Genomic DNA, 24774 nt, shown 5'->3' with positions numbered 1-24774 from the left:
AGTCAGGTCCAGAAGCACCTTGAATTCCAGCAGAAAATCATCGAGGGGTTCGGGAAGGAATCCAGGAAAACTTTTTCGAGGTTCGGTCAGCAAGGAGATTTATTGCACGGTCATTGATGGATTTTGTGGGAGGAGTGTTGCCATAAACACAGCAATGCACCAATTGGTTTTTGCTTTTTGAGTTCGGCGGAATAAAACGGATCTAATCTTTGTATTTTACTAAGTATATTATGCTCGCATGTGGAGATGTGAGAGCGTTTCCTGAACTAAGAGTGCGGCAAAGTGGGTCTCTGTAGTCTATGAGTGGTCTAATGAAGGTTTTGTATGTGTGTTGAAGTCTATCGAGACCATATCAGTAAATGCGTTGCCCGAAGGTACCTACTGTATTTAATGTGAGTTGCCAGTTGTAGAAGTGGGTCTATGTTTTCTTGGTGCTGTAGCGCACTGCGGTCACAGTGTGCGTGTCGGAAGCGTATTGCCTGTGATTTCCAGGAGTTAGTGGGATATGCCAACGGTCGGTTAATTGTGCAGGAAGGGCAGCTGTGGGACTACTACAATTCGAGGATCAAAGCTTAGTCGGTCAGGGAATTGGAAGGGCTTTTGTAAGGGTCTGGCGAATATGTCAGATTGCTTTTTGCGCGAGGAAACGTACTTGTTTCCATCGTCGATGAGGTGAGGATAAGGGTGGATTTCCTTCCTGTCATAATGTTGAATCTGTACCGTTTTCAGTTTTTAGCGAAGGGAACGAAGATACGTAAATTGCTTCTTGTTGATTAAGTTGGGTATTGCGTGAGAAAGTGTCATGCGGAAGACGTGGAAAGGCTTTGTCGGAACGGCGATGTTGAATACAGAGGAAAGATGTGTAGGCATTATGCACCTACCAAATTTCTACCCATTATACAACTAAATGACAGACACTTTATGGAACCCAAGTAATATGTTTCAATACCCTGCAAAATTCCAATAACAAGCAAATTAACGGACAGTGTACCAAATTGGGAAAACAATCATTCATTTTTGAAATTGAAAGGCGCTTAAAAATATGCACGTTTTTGAAACATTTTGTCTGATCTAGAATAACGCTGTGATAGAAGATTAACTGGTCTTTCGTCGTTGATACTGTACAAATAACACAATGTGCTTATTATACTTTGTAATTCGTGACGATGCCCAAACCAAAAAGTTGTAGAATGTAGGTGTAGATCTTTTTAATATTATCTATTAGTAATAAAATATAGGAGATGAATTCAAACAGTGAGATTAAAATTGTAGAGTGTCTGCTAACTGACTTCTTTCTGTTTTAAGACGAAAGCCAAATCCAAACTCCAATCGAGAGAAATTTTATAAGGTTGCAGAAGTCTGCATGAATTGACGAATGAAGCTTGATTTAAATGGGAAAACACGTCGTGGAACGATAGAGTTGCCCGAAATTGCACAAAGACGAATTCACTTATATCATTGAGTATTCACTCAACGCTTATATTATAACATTCAATTCAAGCAAAGCAGCTTCCAATCTGTTTTTTTATGGCGCAATCGGATGTTCGTGGCAAGATGACGATAAAACTAATGACAAACAAAAGGTTTGTTTAGTTAAATATTTGCACAAGTTGTAGGTATAATGTGTTATTTTACATTGTAGGTGCATTGTACTGCAAGCCGGATGCGAAAATGAATTTATTTCTGGCCCATACTTTGTATAGAATTCAGTTCGAAAATAAATGACAAGTATTAATATATTTGGAAGAATCAAGTGTGTAATATCAACACCTTTCTAACAAAAAATCCGAACACCTCACTGAGAAAAGCGGATCTTCAGTTTGCATGTGGTCACTTTAATCATTGAATAAATAGTGTTTTTATTCAATGCTTTAATTTATTTTATATTTAAAAATAAGTGACAAAAAATGGTCGATCAGCCAGCAGAGCAAGATGGGCGTTGGGTTTTACAACTGAGTTAATGTAATGTATAACCAATAGCTATTGGAATAAACACGGAAGTTTCGAAAAATTCTATTATTCATACAGAAAACATTACCTATAATGGAATTTTATGAACGAGAAAGAAAAGAATATGACTGTAGCTCTAGTAATGGTCATTAAGTCCATTTAGGTAAATCTATTTTTTGGAAATTTACTCAATTTGAATACTAGGTAGATTGTCGCATTCGCATTGTACTAAACCAAACAACATAAACTAAAATGCCTAATGTTTCAAATGACATCATAAAATATTTACTCATGTAGCTACTTTGATCGAATCTCACATCATAAAAGCTAAGACTCGTATTGACGGTTGTCCACGCATAAAATTAAATAGGTGTCATGGATATCGAGAATCTGGACCAGAAACTGTAACCGCGTAAAAACAATCTTTAGTATGTGATTACCATTTGGCGCGGTATAACTGTGTTGAATATAATTATGCGAATACCTAGCCTTTTAGCCTTTACGAGAACGTTAACACACATTTTGTTATATGAATGATGGCTTCTATGCATCCCAATTTATATTTATAGATACGTCGAATATTGCAAGGTTTGTAATAATTAATCACAAACATAGTTATTAATATTATTCATAACTTATTAAATTTATTAATTACGTTATTGATAAATGACCTTTTTATATCAGCAGGTGCCTAAAGTTCAAAATATGGTATGTCAGTAAATGCTAAGTACTTTCTAGTTTTTATGCGGAATCTTAGGAATGCATTGAAGAGCTACCTAATTGTTTGTAAAGTAAACATTTGTCAACGGTTGTGGTAGGTATCCTAAACCTGGCGTGAAGCAAATTTTTTACAACACCCAAATAGTTCATGTACCGAAGGAAGGATTACCCCTTGGGTTACATTCACCTGTTGGTTCTCGAGCGATTTAGATAATACTTAGAGTAAATAATGGAAGCCATGCCCAACGTTAAAGGTACTCAGAAAGTCCAAAAATAAAAAAGAAAGCATTGCAAAACATAAGAGATAGAGAAGACTAATGCAAGTAAATAATAAAACGTTCTAGAGGCAACAGAACAGAAAACAGTTCAAAAGAACGTGAGTAAGAGGGAAAGCACACAGAAAGAATTAATGATGCATTAAGTCTGTCTGTGCACGATAGAGGTTTACTTTTCTGTAACGAAGCACCCTTCTCCAGCCTTGAAGTTTCATACGCGAAGTTATGAATATCGTATGTTAATTATACAGCTCTGCTGAACACCCGGTTTCCAGAAGCGGTTTAAGTTAGGCGCTTCGTTACGAAGATTGTGTCCACGAAAATATCTATTTCTGGCTACGGGTTAGAAATACAAGGTAGAAATTAGTGGGTTAATTTGCAGAACCGCCCGTTAAGGAAAATAAAGGGCCGTATGTAATTTGCCGTTTGCAATTGTTCCCGTAGGAACATTTAATAGTTATTTATGCAATGAGTGTATAAATGAGGCGTTTTATTGGCGAGTGAGATGTTTGAAATTACAATGTAATTAATTCTTTTGCAACTGTACTAAAGTACGTGTATTAACAGTGAAAGATATGGAAATGTTCATCCCTGTGGTCGACGTACTCAATGTTGAAGGTAAAGTAACTGAATACCTTAACAATACCTTATCCGAGGAGCTACACATACATACATCAGGATATGCTTTATATAAGGTAATCGCTTTAGGGGGATCTTTTGCATTTGGAGGTTAACCGAAACGTAAAATCTTTTGCCTTTTGCATTTGTTGCCTTTGGTGTTTAACCGTAAAGTTTCTCCCTTTTGTATGTTCGCCAGTTACGTTCTGTAGGTACAGTATTAAATTTGGATATTTTCTGTAAACTTGTTTGCGAGCTTGTTTGGTACTCATACCATCTAATTTTTGCTTTTACATTAAGTTTACCGCACCGTATCTATAGCTTTAGGGCTTTTGCTTTATCTTACACAGTAATTGCTACCACTCCGTTAATTGCAAGGCAATCTTTTTTCTACTTTTTGTTTCATTATTTATAAGGGGAAGGTAAGATATTGTACCGTCTTACGAAATGGCTTTTTCGTAGAAACCGCTACTAAATCCATTATTTACTGTTTCCTGCTTAGGGAAATTACCGTGGGCTTTGAGTATGTTTTAGCTTTATAATTCCTTGGACCGCTTTTCTTCATTGAAGATAATCTATCGTAACAAAAATGGCTCTTAGAATAGCAATAAAAAGCATACCACTATTCCAACCACATTTTTGGGAAAAAAGTAATGCCACTTCTGCATAATGAGAATTTCTTCAATATTACAATTTACAACAAAAATTCGGAATTGAAGCCAGTTAATATTCCATAATATGGCAGTAACAAGACTACATATTCATCAATAATCATAGTAGCTACTCGTTCATGAAACTCAGAAAGCGCCAGAAATATGTTATTGTGGGTACAATTCCTTAAACGAAACTGACGTGTACACCAAACTTCAATTTCAAGAGAAACCCCCTCTGATTTCTCTTCTGGGAATCCTCCACTTTAATGACGAATACCCACTGAGTCAACGAATATTCCAATGGAGAATAGGTTCACACCGCAATTGTTATCCATAAATCGTATATTTTGAAAACTTTGAAAATGCCAAGAGCCGAAAAATTTAGGTAACACTAACATAGGTAAAAAGAGAATATGTAAATCCTCTTGCCGCCGTAGGTGCCACACCGATAGAGTCATTGCGGTGCAAGATACTGCGCGTACTACTCGGTGGTATGTAAAAGTCCCAGCCTGCTGCCGAATCGTTATATTTCCCGGGTGGTAAAAACAGATTGCTGCCGTTTGTGAAATCGCTGATCGGACCGGAAGAATGACCAACTTGATGATGATAGTTACACTAGTAGAACTATTAATTATTATATTTGGGGGTTCAATTAAAAGATATTCCTACAGTTCGTTGCCAAATGAGCATCATTCTCTTCTGAATGTATGTTGTCTAATTATAACCATAATTAGTGCACTAGTACGGATTGTGTTAGGGAATACGTTGATAATTAACAGTAATTCATAATAATGCTGACGTAAGAACAATTAAAGCAGCATAAATACCTACGAATTATTTGCGCAATCTTGTAATTACCAAGTACAGATGATAGTGTTAACATCACACAGATGTTCCCATCTTAAAATACATTGTTGATTAAATAATTACAATGTGTCGAATAAACAGTAGTATTTATGATATATGGATATTGTTTAATTGACTACGAAATGACTTTTTTGAAATATTAAATATGCAGATTGCAAACTTGGCCTGAAGCCGAAGTTTCACTCGATAAAAAGTTTCTATGTAAGCATGTAAGCCATAAGTTACTACCGTCAACAATGGCGAAATAGACGTCAAATAAACTTGTTTCATTTATTTCCGGATACGAGAGTTCCCAGTCCTTCACGATAAGTTAGTCATTGTATTGTTTCTACCTCGATGAACTCACTTTTCTTATAACATCAATATCTTTTTCAATTAATATGGTTTTGTCAGAAAAATATGAAACGGCTTTAGGGTGAAAGTGCGGCGAGTGTAAAATCTCATTTTTAGCTCTTGGAAATATTATTTATTTGTAAACAAACAGGTTCCCCATAAACATTCGGTAACATAGGTCAATCTCTTTTCACCACACAAAGTATTGCTTTAGTACACGAAAAAGTTTTACTTTTATACGTTTATGTTAAATTACAAAGCACATACGGGTTATTCAAGCACAAATCCATAATAACTAAACACAGTGAAAGTTCGTATAAATTACAAGGTACTTTTATAGTATAAAAGTTTATGTTAGTGATGTATAGTCAGTCGCTCGATAAAAACCCATGAAAGAAACGACTATAAATTATCATTCGTTTTTTTTGACATAAAAACGTTTGTTTGGCAACAAGTATCTAAAAGGTTTGTAACCTTTGCCAATCTTAAAAATTTGAATCATTAATTTGCATGCTCTCTTCTTGAACCCCGTTTCGTAATACTGGAGGCAATCTCAAAATCGGTTTATTTTATTATTTATCATGCACCATTACTTGGAACTCTAACAGTGGGCCAGTTTGAGATCTATTCAATTCTTCAATAATTATTCGTCTTCAGTACGTAATTTTAACACACTGTCGTTAGGTATACCTAGTACATCCAGCAATCTTCGTCCGTAAAACATTAATGCCTATATATAACGACGTTGACAAATTCTGTGCTACTGCCTAATTAGTCGTAGTCGTAGTAATTGTGCTGTAAGTTTTACGAACGAATAAAGTGATAAATATACGATGTAGTGTATAATGTTAGTAACGTCAGCAAATATTTTTCAAGTAAAAGGTTTTCTACTGTCGTACCTATGGTTTCTATTAACCAGGGGAATTAAACATGTAATTTAGTAAGCTTTGGGGAAAATAATACGGGTGGCGCAATCGGTATATTATAGTATTTTACATTATTAGCCAGGTAAGTGAGTTTTTACTGGCGATAGGAGAAGTTGACTGGCGAGCCGTCAGGCGAGCCTGTCATCTCCTAAAGCCAGTAAAAACTATTACCTGGCGTATAATGTACAATATTTTATTTGTTACTCATTTGTAAACGTAAATAATTAGTTCTTAAATTGATCTTGAAGAAATGTCAGTAGCGTTTAAACATGACGTTTACCCGTTTGCGTTTTGTCTTGTTAATCAACGTTTACAACTGAGTAACAAATAAATGGTTTTTACATGCCTGAAACATTTTTATTAGGTACACAGGTAATGTAGTCTTACTATAGAAGAAATCTTTTTAAAATAATGTGGTTTAAATAGTGACAATGTGAGTAACAAAAATGCAATAATAATTGTAGACTTCCGTGTGCAAAAAAATTTGTAACACGTTCCCCTATAGAAAGATATACACTAATGTTATGGTACAATAGTGTTTTTATACAATGGTGATATACAAATGCAGTAGTGAACAGAAAAGAGCGATCGATCGTAGTCTACGCATTAAGTAGGAAAAATAACGAAAACAATCATCGATGCACAAGAGAGAATAGGGTCCGCAATAGGCAGCGACCATCTTTTGAGTGCTAGCTGAGAATCAAAATGGAAAGAGCTAGAGCGTTTGAAAGTGTAAATATAAAAATGTACAAGCTAACTAACGAGGAAACCGAACAAATACAAAGAAATCCTCACGAGAATTGTTGAAAGTCAGAAAAATATAGATACACTATAGAGGCATTTCAAAAAACAATAAAAGAAGAAAGATGGAAATCTTACTTTAAAAACACCTTAATCTTACGAAAAATACAAAGAAGCAACAAAAAAGGTGCCTGATCTGGTAGAAACAAAAGAAAAGCAAAAGAAAGCCTTGATAGGATGCGGAATCAGAATGGAAAACTATGGTAAAGGAAACAAAGAGATATCTACATTCTATCACACTATAGCTACAAAATCATATAGAACAATAAGAAAAACCACAAATTCATTATGAATATATGTGGAGAAACTATATCTTAGAAGGCCCTAGTGAAAGAGTAATGGATTGAGCCGGTTTCATCTCGTCTTTAGTACACGGAGACCGACGAGATCACTTTGTGCTTATGCTAAAGACAGGGAGTCCATATACCTCGTACATACTTTACAATAGAGGGTAGGCCATAGGTGGAATGTTTAAAATTCATTGTCGGTGCATGTAAAAGGATTCCTTAAAGCTATAACCTAAAAATATACTCAACGTAACTGCAATTTGCAATTGTTATACAAGTATATCAAAGTTGAATTTCTTAAAAATAAGGTTGACAACAAGAAGCAAAAATAACTAGTAGCATATACAAAACAATGAAGAATGGGACAATATTTCATAAATATAAAAGAAATGTCCAGAAAATGTAAAATTAGAGTCCCTTAGGAAAGACAATATACAAGCTCATCTTAACAGTTCGGTAACATAAATTTAATTACGTGATTTATTTATGTGCAATTAATGAATTATTTAATTTATAATAGTTCTATTTTCCGGAAATAATGTCATATCCGCCTTCATACCTTATCGCCGATGACTAATCCTTTATCGACTTGATGGCGCTTTGATCGCGACCTGATGGCACCCCGATGTCGCTCTGGAATATTCGCTACAGTTCGAATGTTTTTATGGTCATACTAATAATTGTTCCAGTTTTAAACGCATATTTTATTACATCCACATAATATATCATATAGGACAGTTTCACTATACAAACTATTATTTGAAAATGGTGTTTCTTAAATTGCCACCATATTCTTCTATACATTGTTAAATCAGTTCAAATTATTTGCAACTCATATGAGCATACTGGTTTATCGTTTATCTCATGAATAATATTGTTTTTTAAGGTTCTTAGCATAGTCTTCACATAACTACATAAGAAAACAAAATATGGACAATCGAATATGATTTTCAGGAGGGGAATTTTTCAATGAAACCTTATCCGTAAATGGCTATTCATTGCGCATATCCAAACTCAAAACCCGGCTCATATTCAATACTCTTGAACTAGAAATCGACTCGTGAAGGTTTGAGATTCATAGAGAAGGTACCTAAGCCTCTTATTAGTGATGAAACGAAAGCAGTGGAAACAGAAGACATTTTTTTGCTGAAGCAGAAACGGAAGCAGAATTGGAAGTGTATTATAAATTTCATAAAAACTAGAATAATTAGTTTATAATTTAGTTTAACTAGCAAACAAGTCACGATACTTCTGACGGTCGACTCGGCTAACCCGGACACGGATCAAGTAACGGGCCGTCCCGTTCAGTCAGAGCGACACACCGCACCTTGCCATATTCCGGTATAGCGGAATCGGAGGCGGGTGCGGAAGTGAAAAGGTATGCAGAACTTTCGCAGTTGCGGAAGCGGAAGCAGAGGTCTGTAGGAGGATACGATATGAGTTATTGAAATGAGATAATGTGGTAGAAAGAGAAAAAACAACGAATGACCAACACGTTTGAACTCTTATTTGACCAAAATAGTTCTTCCTTATGTTTGGTTGCATTGCAAGTTAAATAAATGACAGCTGTCGCCAATTCAGAGTATGTTTGCTAATCAAAATATTATTATTATTATTACGGAAGTAATTTGACTTATGTTTTTCTTATTAAACCATACGATCGTAAACCATTAATTAATATGAAAACTTGGATGCATAAAATTAGGCGACCTTCAGAAGCAATTTAGTCATTTAAAAGTAAACATATGGAAAAACAATACACGTAAATCCCTATGTCTACTTCTTGGTAAATCACTGTATACTATTCTCGCCAGGGGAGAATGCCGGTACGTCATGGTTTACGATCGTATGGTTTAATAAAAAAAACATAAGCATCATAAATTAAAGAATCCAAAACGTTCGTTAGTTATTACTAACAGAACACATAAGAGAAGTAAAACACGGATGAAAGTTGCAATTTGCATTATTTACTACCATTTGTTAAAGAATGGTTAAAAAAATACAAAAAAGATCATGATAGGGGCGTGGTTCCAAGTTTCCACTTTGTTTTGGCTGTTTAAAGCCACTTTATCGCCACAAACAGCGGCGTTGTTACGCCAAGAAAAGGAGTGCACAATAGCTATTTGTGTATTAAGAGCGCAAAATGATATATTGTCGATTGAAATCGACAATCAATTTGCGCTCGAATTACACACAAGATTTATTCTACAATCGAGCAGTTCACATATTTCCAAAAATTTAATTTTTTTCACTCAAATCATAGATTATTTTAATCTTATGCCCAAATGAAAGATGTCGTCATAGGATACTCGGGATAAGGGGGAAAAAAACAGCTCGCTCTCCCAATTACTCAGAGTATCAATGACAACCAGTAATTGACATCTTTTAATAGTTATTAAAAAAATAATAAATGGCTTCCATAAGAAGAAACAAAGTTGATGATGGAAAACCAGAGACGAAATGTCAGGCTTAAAATCTCTGAAAGTGGTCGGATTTTTTTCAGTTTCAAAACGGAATTTGTTAAGCAATTAAATAAGCCTAAACCGCAGCACATGAAAATAGGGTTAGGTATATTTATTTTATTTATGGCTCACTTTCCGTCAAATTATACAAACAGTGAAATTGCTCTATTCCATGAATAGGTAGTAGTAGTAATATAGTAGTAGGGTATTATATTTATCTTTAAGGTGAAAATATAAGTATATATTATATTTATGAGAGAATTTTAAGATAATAAAACAAAGTTATTTAATCAATCGATTACGTATGTATAGACACTTAATAAGTACATACGTACCACAGGGTCTACGCAATTTTGAAATATTCTTGATCAGACAGCGTTCTCGTTGGCAAAGTGCTCTAAATGCGAACAACGTTACGATAAATTCCCAACTAAGATCCTATATGGATCCGATATTCAGTTGCGTTCCATTTTTTAGGTAGATTTCTTCTACCTGGTAGCAGTATATTTATGAATGTATAGATTTATATGCTTATTATGTTTTTAGGTTTATAGAAATCACTTTCAAGAAATACTCTAACTTTAGTAATTATGAACCGATTTCAACCAAACTTGCATGGTTGGTGTAACTCGAAGTGTAACTCATAAATATCTCGGTCAAGTTCGTGAACCAGCCAATTCCGCCATATTGGAACAAAATGGCGGCCACTTTTATAGCAATCGACCTACACCTGATCGATCGAACCGAAAGGTATTTTTAGTACTGCTGAGGGAAATGGCTGTACGACACTGTAAATAGCTATAAACATTGTAATAGTAATACTTGTGTTTTACTTCACTATCATAAAACTATAAGTATCGAAAATGTTTTCACTATTACTTTTTTATACAAACTGTTTTGTAGCGCCAATGGCGTTTGCCGAAGTCATTATTGCACTACGTGTACACGAAACAATTTTTTTAATTGCAGTTTTTGGCATAAATGAATTTGGTGCATGTGAGTAGTTCTTCTAGACACTACTTTGATTGAAAAAATGTTTAAAATGAAATGATATTTTTATATCGAAGCAAATACTTCGGTTGGAGTAGGAGAGGAGAGAACGAGTAGGCAAATATCAATAAACTCGCCGAACAAGCAAGTGTCCTAGCTTTACCGTGGAAGAGAACAAACGAACTCTAAACCGTTTTGGCATACTCCATGCTCGTCCGCAACATTACATTTAAAATACTCTTCATATTTGATAGGTATTATTTTAACCTCGTGTCCAATTTCCCAAGTACCTTCTCGCCACATTCACACTTCATCAATGAAATTCATGCCAAGAATAAGAAGAGTTATTAGTAATTTTTGTATAATTAATATAACGGCAGTGTCCGATTGAAATGATTAATAATAAACCAATAATCAGTGACCCTCAACTACGATTACAGAATTCTTATAGCGCTTCGACTTCCTTGCCCAGTTTAATGGCTCATCTTTATTTCTAAAGGAGCTCCTTTTCGTAACTGATCTATTTCTGTGGTGTTCTTCAAAGGTCGTCAGTTGTTAGATTATTTACAAGTGCCAGTACCTATTCGTGCGAGTAGCGTGAGTGGCCCTTTCCTGTAGAACATAGTAAAAACTAGGCACATTTGCCAATTGCATGTAAGAATGTAAATAAATGTTTTCAAAGGGGAGTATTACTTTGTTCATTTACACATTTGATTATTGCCACCCTTTGAACAAATAGCGTAACTCAACCAAAAAATGGTATAATAATCTTATTACGAAAACACACAATATAAAAAGGAGACTTCCTAAAATACTAAACATATGTATGTGATTAATAATAACCTCTCAACAAAAAAGTGTAAAATCTAAAAAAAAACCAAATGCAAAGGTGAATATACTAAAATACTTTCCGAAACATTAACTCTTCCTTTTCTTTTTCTCAAATCAATTATTTTAACTATGCTATGGAACACAAGAGGTAATCCACAAAAACGAACGAATACGATATTAAGGATTATTCTGCTGGCGGGTTCGAAAATTATACTTAGGTGCTATTAGCGAAATCTTATTATGTATTCTTATGGATATTTGCCATAATTTTTTTTTACATCGAATTGTTATACAAATAAAACGAGGTATAAAAGGTTTTTCTATAACGATGTTCTTCTTGTTAATGACTGTACCAACGCATCATTTCAAATGATCATTAAAAGTCCTGAAAGAACAAGTTTTACTAAAAAGGGTTTAAAAGCACACAAGAATTTTCTTTTAAAGGTTGCAAAATATAACAATCTTTAGCTTTACAAGTAACTTTGATGGGTTAGGTCTTCCAAAAGAGTATCATTGAAGGATTTTAAACGTTAAGTTATTCCAACACTTTTTCGCAACATTTACACATCTAAGGAAGAACAACTATGTATATACATCAGATCAAAGTCTAATTGGGATATCTACGTAAATTAATTCGTCTATGATAAATTTATCCCCGCCCGAGAACTGGCCTTCATAATATTCGTCCACAAGGAAATGTCGTCCAAGATATATTCGCCTCCTGATGGACATTAGCCGCGGAGAACTAGTTCTAGAGGGCTTGCTCAAGGAAAATTCGCAAGCGAAAGAGTGTTCGCTGGCAAATATTCACCCCCTAACCACACATCATGCTCGAGCAATTGACTCCCCTCTTACCCCCGAAAAGCTCATTCACGAAAAATACTCACAAGAGCATCAATACAAGTTATTCGTACAGGTAGGTTAACTTTATCTGCAAATTAGCTTAAACTTCTTTAACTCGCAAACATTTTTTCATGAATGAATTTACATAGCTTATTTTAAAAGGTAACGCCAATCCTTAACCATGCGAGCGACAATTTAACATTATTTACGGTACCAGTCAGCGCCAAGCCTAAACAGCTTTTTTAATACCTCCGCTGGTATCAGTGGTGTTTAATGGTTAGTTTGGAAGAAACAGCGTAGACCTATGGACCCTAAGGCCAATCCTTCATCTTACCGTAAAATTTATCTGACAGTTAACTTCTCAGAAAACAAATGCATTCACATGCTATTTACCAAGTATCTTTAAATGAAACAAAAACCTTGGACTCTCTGTAACGAAACACTCGATTTCCGCCTTGAAATTACCAGTTCTGGTGATCACTCTGTAGATGAACACGCGGTATCCAGAAGCGGATCGTTACGAAGTGTGGTTCTGAAAAAAATTGTGTTGGTTCTAGGAGCTGAAGATAAAAGCTAAAGGTAATTGATTTAATTGAGAGTTGTTTCAGCTACAGTAGATAACGCTGCAATTAATTCGCCGTTTGTAACCCTTCCCATCAAGACATTTCATTTTTTAGATATTTCAATCCGGTGAAATTAACAGTAACTAAATAAATGTGTTGCAGTAAACGTCATTTTGTCATGTGGGGTATTACAGAAGCGTTCTTAATTAATTTCAATTTTGGAACCGATTACAGATTTTTAGTACGTCAGAAGGCCAATTTATTAAAGAAGTTTTAATTTTCTAGCGTCAAGGACACGCCGTCGAGCAGGAAAAACCGTCGATCACTCCATGGAATATCCGAATTTTATATAAAGTAAACGCTCAATTTAGAGGGGATCTTTTTGCCTTTGGTGTTTAACCGAATAGTAAGTTTATTTTTCTGCCTTGTGCACGTTCGCAACTTACGTTTTGTAAGTACCTTAATTTTGAGCTTTTCCGTATCTATAGCTTTTGCATTTTCCAACCTCATTGACTTGCAAGGAAAGCTTTTTGTTACTTTCCATTTCATTAATTATAGGGAGGAGGCGGTGGGGGGGGGGAGAAAGATATTACAATATTGATGCATAGATTAAATATAGATTTTTAATTTTTATTTTAATTACGATAATTGCTTGTTTTAAAATTAAAATAAGTATGAACATGGCCAAGAACCTAAATAAATTATAAAGAGTAATTTCGTCCATTCCTGGATGATCTGGGAGGGTGTCCCTGATGCTGGCTGCGTTTCCATGTTGGATAGCTAAGGATATTCTTTGAAGTAGAAAACTATTAGCACGGATATCTCCGGGCTCTGCTATGAGGTTTTGTCCAATAAACTTCAGAAATGATATTTCCGCACCGCACGGGTCAAAGGCTTCAAAAGCTATGGCAATAAAGAAAAAATTGTTAGATTTTAGACTGGAATGTTTTTCGTGCTTGTTCTTCGCTTGAATTTCACTATTGCCCCGGCTGTAATGTTTGGCAAGAGGGTAGTATACGTTTGTTTGATCATTAAAATACCACGTGGCCTGCGGATATAAAACTCCGTAGTTTAGTATCTTTTTATGTGCTTTACAAGATGATATGGTATGAGTATGTACTAATGTGTCCCGTTTAGACACTCTTATAGAGTATTTCGTAATTATATCAAAAAAGTAATACCTATAGGCGTCGTGTGATATTTAGGATCAAAATTAAAAATTGTCGCTTGCTTAAGGTGAAAATCAAAAACATCCATTTCTGAATGTGAAATTAGTTAAAATAGACACAGAAAAATGCGTTATGCCAAAATTTAAATATAGATAATAAAATAATGTCAGATAAAAAAAGTTATCGGACCTAACTTCTTTTTTCAAATAGAACACCCCGTACATTTTAATCTCAAAAGACAGTATATTACATTTTCCTTTCACAGTAATTAATGCGGCGATTATTCATAATAACGTAATAAATTTGGGGTGTATTTCCTTCTAAAACTTAAGGGGAAGGGAAACTACTGCCATTTACGAAACTACGAAGATATTGAGTTAACAAAATTCATTCCGGGGGCTGTTTAAAAAATTGTACATCTCTAATTATTCGAATTGACCGATTATTATAAATAATCGCCGCATTAGTTACTTTTACTATAGCATTGTTTTGTAAACAACATCTTGTAGACGTTATTGCGGTCGAAACACCGGAATAATGGCGAGACATCCTGTAGGTATATGACAATGTTTCAATTTATTAAGTGTAAGTGTGGGATATTTACGAAATAGTCACACGAGTTGGCCTATTGTACTTGAATTTGTTATCTCAGTGTCTATTTTTCCATTTAGAGTTGGTAATTGCTTATTATTTTCATGTTTAAAGATTTCGTAGATTGTTTATTTGGAATTGTGTATTTAGGAACATCTGGTCGTGTGCGATAAGAAGTTTTGTTATCGGACGAGATTTAATGGGCGCGTTCTTGTTGCTGTTCAATGACAAACGAAGATGCTGATGTTACGGTGTGCGCGTTAGTTATCAAGTCTGATTGTGATTGGCGGTGTTGGTTATAAGATTTTGAGGAAGGAGATTATTTTATAGTGAAAGTGGTCTTCTTTTAAATACGGAGAATTAACGGAAAAAAATAGGCTGACTGGTTCGCGAGAGTTGGAAAGCGGGTACGTTTCTTTACGCTATTTCTTTTTCGAGCTGTCCACCCGGTTGAAGACGTAGTTTGTTCTTATTATAATAATTTTGTGCAGAAGCAAGTTAACTAAAGTTGTGTGAGCAATTTAAAGCGATTTATTCAGCAGTTAGTGCACTGTGAGGCCTTTTGTTATGGTTCTCTTGCTATTAAACGTTTTTATCGTCAGCCACCGGCAATTCGGAATTTTATTATTTTTAATGTTGTTTGTCATCAAGTTTAATGTGTTCAAGAAAAATAAGGTTCAGAAGCTGTCAGTGTATTACTCATTATTAGTCAGGTTATTAGTTATTAAAAGAGAAAAAACTGGAAGTAATTTGTCCAAACAAACTTTGTAAGCTTTTCTTTTTTTGAAGAATTTTGTTTTAATTTTTCATTTCATTTGTTTCATGTCAAACAATTGCTTGTGTGTTTATTCGAATCCTTTAACCAAGCCGGATAGTTTTCATGTCAGATTTTTCTTCTCGCGTAAAAAAAATTGTGTCAGGTGTTAATGAAAATGTGTGTAGTTAGTTGGTTTCAATTTTTCTTAGTTACTTAATTAGTTAATTGGAGCTGGGGTCTTCCAAATCAATAATTCAAGTCAATATGGAGCTTTTCTTTGTAGCAGATAACGGAAGAGTGCGACGAGAGATTGGAAACAATTCAATTTGGATTTGTTTGAGCAAGTTGGAAAGGTGTTTTATGGGTACACACAGCAATACAGGGCGTTCGAAATAAGAAGGTCACCTCAATATCTCTTTTATTTGACTAGATACGAAAAATTTGTGAAATATAATGTTATATGTGACATGGTCGCGTATTGAAACTTCCAGTATCACTTCCAGCGAAACCGCTAACCCATGCAACTTTGTTTTTCAAATTTAATGCCTATAAATCTAGCACACCGTGTGCTGTCAGGATGCGCCATATCTGTTATACGGGTAGATCGTATCGTGCAAAGGATATCTTCAAAACGAAACATTGAACAAGAATGTGTAAATCTTTTCTGAGATATGGCACACAGCATTTCACCATTTTTTTTTGCATTTCAACCATAAGCATATTTTATTTCTTTTCAAATATCTTAAAAAAACATCGGTTTTCCATTTGAAAAACAAAAATTGTATCCTTTTCCGGTTAAACCGGATGTGACGCAGGAAGTATCCATATCCGATCGGATAGATCGTAATTTCACATATAAAATTATATTTAACAAATTTTTCGTCAAATAAAAGATATATTGAGATGACCCTCTTATCTCGAACGCACTGTATAGTAATCAATACATATAAAACTCTTCTGTTACTAACAGCAAAGAATATATCTTTGCCAACAGACAAACGCACAGTCGAACCTACAGGACGCACACAGCTGAAGTTTGACATGTAGGTTCCTTGGAGATTGTAGGGGAGCACTACGAGGATTTCCCAAAATTCCTTGGGAACGGGAAAGTACGGAATTTTACAGTTTTACAGTCGAAACTGTGGAAGACACTGACTTGAGACTTAGAACGTAAGTTTCTTTGAAACCGTTAAGGTGTACTCCAAAAGCTCTTCCCGAAATTCCCACGGGAACGGGGAAAAACAAAAAGTAATGTTTATGCACGTACGAAGTCGCAGGAGCAAAAGCTAGTAGTACTAACTATTAATAAGATACACCGGATATTCATGAATACTTTGGAGCAGGTTCGTAGGAACTAACACTATTAATCATATATTGATTTATAACAATTGAATTAAGATTTATCACTATCACATTTATAACACTGACAAGGCCGGTATTATAAACATAAAGCATAGTTAACTAGGCTAACAATGTTGTTAAGGCATGTGATTGAATGTTTTTTACTCAAAGAATAACATCATTCTTTGAAAAAATATCCAATGACATGCCTTAACAACATTGTTGGCCTCACAACGTGGTTAACTGTGCTTTATAATACTGGTCATACATTTATAACACAATGCGAATTTCATTATTTATCACTTTAACCAAGATATTAACACTGAAACTAAACACAATACAGTTTGCAAACAAAAATCTTCTGCAAAAATGTTATAACGTTTAGCATATCGCAAGTGACTAATCCGTTATCGACTCTATGGCTCCTTGATAAAGTTCCAGAGAATTCGCTACCATACAACAAATAATCCGGAATGGAAAAAATGTCCATTCAGACGCCGAATGTCGTTACAGATATTAGGGATAAATTAAGCAAAGCTAATAGGCAGGAAATATTGTTAATCTAATCTGAAAATCAATTCCAATATCATAAGAGCTATTCAAGTTTGTGGAGTATCTGCACCGACACAAGGATTGTAAAAACCTACCGAACCTACAAGTACAGAAGGGAAGACGCAAAATATTTTATCTTAAACCAGTATAAAAACTAAGGTGGGGCAGAATAAAACGTTGATGTAACTGGAGAACCGCACGCTGCACATAGCGTCCATCCTTTAAATTATTATGTAACCCATCTTATCTGTACTGCTGGACGTTCTTCGTTTTGTTCTTTACAAGATCTAGAAATAAGTCTTAACCGTGTGTTTCGCCACCCCTAATAAAAATAATTTTTTTTAATGAAAATGATGCGCAATTGTCTTTATTATCTTATTGCTTTAGTAAGGTTAACCTTGATGTCCATATATCTTACCTATAAGTACGAGAGATATAAACTTCGTTCTCGTGGGCATTACATAATTTTGTACTATGAACATTGACTTGATCATATTCAAAGTACGTAAAATCTCTTTTAGAGAAAAAATTCGCCGATTGCTACATTGCTTTTGACTGTAATGTGATTTTTTGCTTTCTTGTACAGGTTATATGCTGGAAGGCATAATTTCACCATAAAATATATATATAGTCATTTTATTATAATTATAATAAACAAAAGAATCTACATGAGCTTTTGCATTTCAACCATACGAACTAAGGGAAGTAAGCTGCCGGTTGGACTATATCGTTCCGATGGAAAACGATCTGATGGGATAACGCTTACAGCATACGCAAAAGGCCAATCACTTGCATGGGACAGTACATGCGGGGACACTTTATCCACAACAAACATGAAAAGTACTTCTATAAGGGCCCGAGCTGCAGCAGAAGAGGCATGCTCACAAAACACATATCGAGATCTAAAGAAAGATTATATATTTATGGGGCTTGCCTTCGAGACACTTGGACCATGGTGCAAGGAATCACGAGATTTTCTGAATAAAATAGGCAGAAGCTTAATTGCGGAATCCGGCGACAAACGCACTGAGCAATTTTTATTTCAAAGGATATCCTTGGCTATCCAACGTGGCCATAGCGCATGTATCCTGGGACTCTCCCCAGTGAAAAACAGTTCGACGAAATTTTTTTATTATAATTAATTATTGTTTTCTTCTTTGTTACACAATTTTAAATATTTCGTTTAAATAGTCGCAAAAAAAATGAAACCTAGTTGTTATATTAGATTAATTTATGGGTACAATACTTAGTGGGATTCAGTGGTTAATTATTACACACATGTAGCAGCTCCAAATTTAAAGACCTTGAAACACGTTGTCTTGAACTGGCGATTCGTTTGAAAATTTTATAAAGTGAACGATTATCTGCAATTCACCTTATCGGCCGTTTATCAATTAATGAAATACGTAATCGAACAATCGAGTCAATTTACTTATCACAACACGTGGAAAACCTTGGAGCAGGTACATACGTTGGATTTGGTCATCAGTGTCCCTACGCAAATCGAAACTATGAGCGTTGGTTGCTGCATCTAATTTGATATTGGAGCAGAATAATGTAGTAAAATAAACCACTTATAATGTTAATAAAAATGACGAAACTATTAAGAACAGATAAGATAATCTAGATAGGACCTCCCAGCAACTTATATACGCCTGTACGGGAAAGCATCTGTCTTTCCTGTTATTGTACGTCTACTCGCGTAGTCAAGTAGAAATGGAGAAATTCGACATTACTGAAAAAGTTGCAGTGATAACTGGTGCGGCCTCCGGCATTGGATTTAATACAGCGAAGGAGTTGTTGAAAAATGGAATTAAGGTAGATTTTTTAATTCAATTTGTAAGAACAGCACTTATTTGGGGCTTTTAGGGTGTAACTATCGTTGACGTTAACGACGATGCAGGTGCAGAGGCTTTAAAATCTCTAGCAGAATATGGATCCAGAGTAATTTTTGTCAAAGCAGATATCACAAACAAAGCTCAATTTGAAGGTAAGCGAACAGAGTGTTTGGTTTTGAATCATGAATTAATGATGCATTTGTAGAGGCCTTTAAGCGCACTGTTGACGTATTTGGAAACGTGGATATTCTAATTAATAACGCCAGCATTTTAAATGATGCGCTGTGGGAGAAACAAGTTGATATAAATATTGTAAGAGTGGCTTAACTCGAATAAATTAAATCTAATTTAATCTTCTTACAGAAAGGAACAATCAATGGAACTGTATTAGCTATGGAACATTACATTAAAGATCATAAAAGCGGAAGCGAAGGATTGATAATAAACATTGCTTCGATAAGCATATTCGATGTAGAGGTTATGGTGCCATTTTATACAGCCACTAAATATGCAATCTTGGGATTGACGCGCGCTTTTGGAAATGAAGCTCACTACGACCGTACGAATGTAAAAGTTGTCACCGTGTGTCCTGGTGCCACAAGCACACCTTTGAAGGACGAGAACATAGTTGATAGAATATATTCGATGCAGTATCTCCAAATGAATATGAGCGCCAACACAACGGAAGCTTCCCAAGTCTCACAACCGTAAGTGTTACAAATCATGTGGCATCTAATTCTATTGCATTTGTAAAAATTATAGGCCCGAGCATGTTGGAGAATCTATTGCCAAAATTATTAAAGATTGTCCGAATGGTTCAATATGGATCGTGGAACAATCAAAATCACCTTATCAAGTCGTAATACCCAGTAAGGAACGGTGCCGTAAAGAACTGGAATGTCTTACACTAAATTAGTATAGATAGCGTCAATGCCATAGGTCTTAATGTTCAATATAAGTTAAATTCGTTGCCGAAAGTCACATAATAAAACTTTTTCTTTTGCGTGCATTCATTACTGATAGATCTATGATACTAAATTCCTGAATTAAATAAAAAGTAATTTTTCCCCTCAAAGAGCAGGCGGTAAGGGGACATATCAAGTTACCCCTCAAGTTTGCCCGAAAAATAAGCGTATGATCCGAGGTATGATCTATACTAAAAGAAAAATTTATACACCAAGGAACTCGAGAAATAAACTTTCCCACTCGGGATACGGGATTAAAAATGCCACCTCACAGTCCCGTGACATAAGATAATTGCTTTTACACGTAACGTCTAGTTTATTAGCAACAGAAGCAATTCAGAAGAATATCAATCGAAATGAGAGTGTGGATTTAGTTGACGGACAGTCAGTGAAAATCATAGTTTCTAAGAATAACAAAACGGATCCATGCTGTAGTTCAGGTAGTCTCTAAATAACGATATAGCCATATTTAAAGAAAATTGCATATTCACCGGTAATTTATTATAATATTTATACAGGGTGTTACATGACCGCATGTAAAAAAAATTGGTTGATAGAGGGGATCAAGACAAGTACTTTTTCTAAATAAACCGAGGGTCCAACGTGTTTCGTTTGGGAGCCTCCCCTAAAGAAGTGTTGAAATTTGGATTTCTTCTTTAATTTTTTTTCTCAGGAACTATAAGAGCCACAAAGATGGGTGGAATGTTTTTGAATAGGTTTTCGGGTAAGCCCTACCCGATTTTGAATTTTTTTTCAAAATTGCTACCACGAAAGGGCGCACTCCTACTTGGGGGGTGCGAAAAAAATTTTGATTTCGACGAAATTTGGTATTTGGGGGTTTTTGAACATGAAAATGTCGAATATGGAATTCGTTTTTGAAAATTGGAAGTTCCACTGCAATTCTTGACCGGAGAACGAAAATGGACAGAATTCCACGAAATTTGTTGTGTACATACTTGATGAGTTAAGGAACAAAGTTTTCGAACAGTTTTTTAAATTTTTTATTCAATGGCGAAATGACCTGCACGTTAAGTTTAACGTTGGTGATACATCAGTATCACAGGGCTGATTATCTAATAGGTAATTATACACATAAAACGTTTACAAAAAGGTATCTTGATTAATATTTTTTTAAAAATTAACTCTAACTGTATGTAGACTACCCGAAAGTGTACGCCTGTACGGTACCTGTGTTTCTATAGAATGAAATTGAAAGTGTGCCACTTCTAGTATGATGTTCAACGCGAAACAAACATAACTACTAGGTGTGTTCCTACACGTTATAGGCAGTGTTCTAGAAAAATGAAATTCATTTTACTCACATCCGAACAGTTGAGGTTCTCCCGAGTTGCCAAACTTCATTGAATCTGAATCAAAATGGCAAAAATTAAACAAGCAGTTAACGCAGACCAGTTCAATTAGCATACAAGACATAAAATAAAATCGTTTTTATAAGTACGAAATTTTATAACTTCTAATTTCACCTAAATATGTACAGTAGCTAATGTAAGTAAGCTTTAATGAAAAGTGAAAAGGATAAGGTTAATTCCCCGGTAGCTGTTCTACGATTTCCACGATCCCTTGTAAAAGGAAGGTAAACGTGTTTCAGAAATACGAAATGTTTAGCTGTTAACTAACTTGAAGACTTCCGCGCCCTTTACTAATTAAATTTTAGCCTCCAGACTAACAGTATTATCAGATTAGATTTTGTAGGTGTTTCATCGCCGTTTAGAATTTTGACGATATGCTTCGGCTTGCTATTTCCAACAAATGAAATCATGTTGGTGCACCTTTTTCTTTCTTATATCCATGTTTTACGCAGTAAACAATTTTACATTGCGTGGTAAATAGGTAATTTCCATTTAAGGCGCTTATTCCTTGTGTGCGCAATCAATTTGTTCCAACCATTTCTATACCCTTAATATGCATATTGGAGAGGAGATAGCTACTTAGAATATGAGTTGCATATTTACAACATAATTCGATATTACTTAACGCAAAATGCCAATCAGAATTATACTCTCGATCTATACGAACAAAATACGTGGAAAAGAAATCTGTCACAATTAAGTAAATACTTGTTATACTATACAACTGCACAAATGAACCTTTCTACGGTGGTCTACTGAGATCCAAACACGTCATAATAACAAACCACGAGATAAACCATGAACACTTTGAATTGTCGAAAACGTTCATCACCCACAGCACAGATTAAATACAATAATCTGTGCCCATAGGTACACAATACAGTTTAAGGTGAATCTCAAAAAATCATTACTTTTCTATAGATAGATATATTATATACAGAGTGCCCATTTTGTATAGAATATAGCACATCTCGGTAAATAACGACTGTATACAACATTTTCTATATAAAACTTGTCTAACATTTTATTTTTCATAGCAAGCGGCATTCAGTTGTTTTTATTTCAACAAACAAGTGAGTAACGAAAAACAATTGAGTTTTCTTTAATAGCAATGTACCCCTTCATTCACATGTCTATGTAGCTCGGTGGTAGAGCGTTGAGCTACATACCCGGAGGTCAAGCGTAAGGTATGTAAATACCGGACCACCTTTAAAAAGCACTATGCGGGTCTGTAATTCGGCGCAAGCCTGTTGAGGGCCCAGAACAAGAGAGCGATAATAAATAATTAGGATCATTTGATAAAGATTTTGTTTCTCTGTTCGATGACGTAGCATGTTAGTACACACAACAAATTTTAGAACTATTTATTAAGTAAGTACATCAATAAAATTATAATCTAGATATCCCACATCAAAATAAAACAAATGAACGTGTAACTTTCTTATTACCTTAAATACAAAATTAGCAATAAAATGGTTTTCATCGCAATCAGTGTTCAAAATATTCGACATTAAATGCAGCTTAGGTATGGTTTTGAGCATTTTATTCATTTTAAGTTAATAATTAATTTTTTAATAAATTATGTGCATTATGCTTCTTACAAATTTTGCCTAAAATTGAGAGAAGAATTGAACATCGAATAATATACAAGGTGTTCTATTAATAAAATGTAATTTTGGTATGTCACGCCTTTGACCAACCATGAATAATTAAAATTATTGCTGCCTAGTAGACATTGAAGAACTGCAAAACTTTTGTATAAAACTTGTTTCGTTATCCTGTATATTTTCACCGATAATCGACCGTTTCCAGATTCATCGGCGACCCTGTATTCCGCTGTACAGCGTCCTCCCACAGTGCATCGGTCTTTCCTAACTCATACCTCGTATAAATTAAAAAAAAACGTGTTTCAACTATACGTAGATGGTTGCACATCTATAGAAATTATTTTTGAATGCACAACTAGATATCCCGTTTTTACGGTGTCAATAACTTTTTTTTAATAAAACACCCTGTATATTTTTACATGTATCGATGTCATTTGTTTACCACTACATTGAACGCTATTAACTTTTTGATTTCTGTCAATGTTGCCATCTTATTAATTTTTTGCCGAATAATTCCCCATAAGCAAGCCCCACATTGATAAATAGTAGCGACCTTGTTTTTGTAAGTTAGGAAATACCTTTGAGCAACTATAGATGGTTGCACATCTATAGAAATAGCAAAAATTTTCAGCATTTCTTAGTGCTATAACTTTTTTAATCAAATGGAATTACCACTATTTTATTTCGCTATTCGATAGTTTGTTGTGTTCTCTTCCATTTTTATAAGAAATGTCCAGTGTCTAAACCCCGTAGTACCCACATAGCAGACTTATATACATTACATATAACATGCACATTCCACGTGGGATTTTGTATATCCATAGAATGTGGAAAAGTATGTCGCAAATGCCCGATGTATATGCATGGGATATAAGTTTGGCAGACTTCACATAATACATAGTATACACGTTTCGGCTGTCTTATGTATATGCATCAGACATGCTGTGTATATTGGTATACTGACAACTGGATATACCATGAATATTCCTGTAATATGCAAAGATGTTCAATAGGATATTCTATGTACATTGTATACATTCAGAATGGATGTTCTATAGAGATTCCTCTAACATTCTGGAAGTTTACTAGCATCTATACCTACCTACATAAATAAATTCTTTTCACTGAGTGAAGCTTTTTGTTTATTAAGTCTCCTAGTATACAATGTGCTTAAGAAATTATTATTGTTTTATTTAACACTGTAGTCTTGAGTCATCTTGATCGTGTTCTTGTTCAACACTATAATAGCGCGAGTTCATAACAAATAGGTTGCAAACATACCTGCCATTCTTTTTTTTTAAATTTATATTTATTTACAGTCGCGTGAACCTTGTGGTCATTAGCGACTACGTTTAGATACAGTTGGTACAGCTTATAACTTACGTATCATGATTACAGTTACAGGGTATATAAGGTGTTACAGTTTGTCGCGTAGCTTTAAATCATTGATAAAATTAATTACTTC

At 34.7% G+C, this 24774-nt stretch overlaps 2 protein-coding genes across 3 annotated transcripts in view; one reads left to right on the top strand and one right to left on the bottom strand.

The window, feature by feature from the left end:
• Nucleotides 1-24774, bottom strand: part of LOC116169544 (homeobox protein Hox-C4-like) — a 56261-nt gene that overhangs the window by 18849 nt on the left and 12638 nt on the right. Inside the window, exon 2 of one of the 2 annotated variants that reach the window (XM_031485658.1) lies at nucleotides 21655-21699. The exons of the other annotated variant lie outside the window; for it this stretch is intronic. Within the exon in view, the coding sequence (XP_031341518.1) occupies nucleotides 21655-21699 (45 nt within the window). The remainder of the gene's footprint in view (nucleotides 1-21654; nucleotides 21700-24774) is intronic. 2 annotated transcript variants of the gene reach the window in all.
• LOC116169545 (15-hydroxyprostaglandin dehydrogenase [NAD(+)]-like) lies at nucleotides 19193-20376 on the top strand. The gene is made up of 5 exons (XM_031485660.1): nucleotides 19193-19347; nucleotides 19399-19519; nucleotides 19573-19679; nucleotides 19731-20074; nucleotides 20130-20376. Exons 1-5 carry the CDS (start codon nucleotides 19246-19248, stop codon nucleotides 20281-20283), a joined length of 828 nt encoding a protein of 275 aa, XP_031341520.1. The 5' UTR covers nucleotides 19193-19245; the 3' UTR covers nucleotides 20284-20376.

The sequence above is a fragment of the Photinus pyralis genome, unplaced genomic scaffold, assembly GCF_008802855.1.
Source record: "Photinus pyralis isolate 1611_PpyrPB1 unplaced genomic scaffold, Ppyr1.3 Ppyr1.4_LG4, whole genome shotgun sequence".
NCBI classification, from domain to species: Eukaryota; Metazoa; Arthropoda; class Insecta; order Coleoptera; family Lampyridae; genus Photinus; species Photinus pyralis.
The sequence above is the reverse complement of the archived record's forward strand: the minus strand, read 5'-3'. Positions and strand labels throughout refer to the sequence as shown.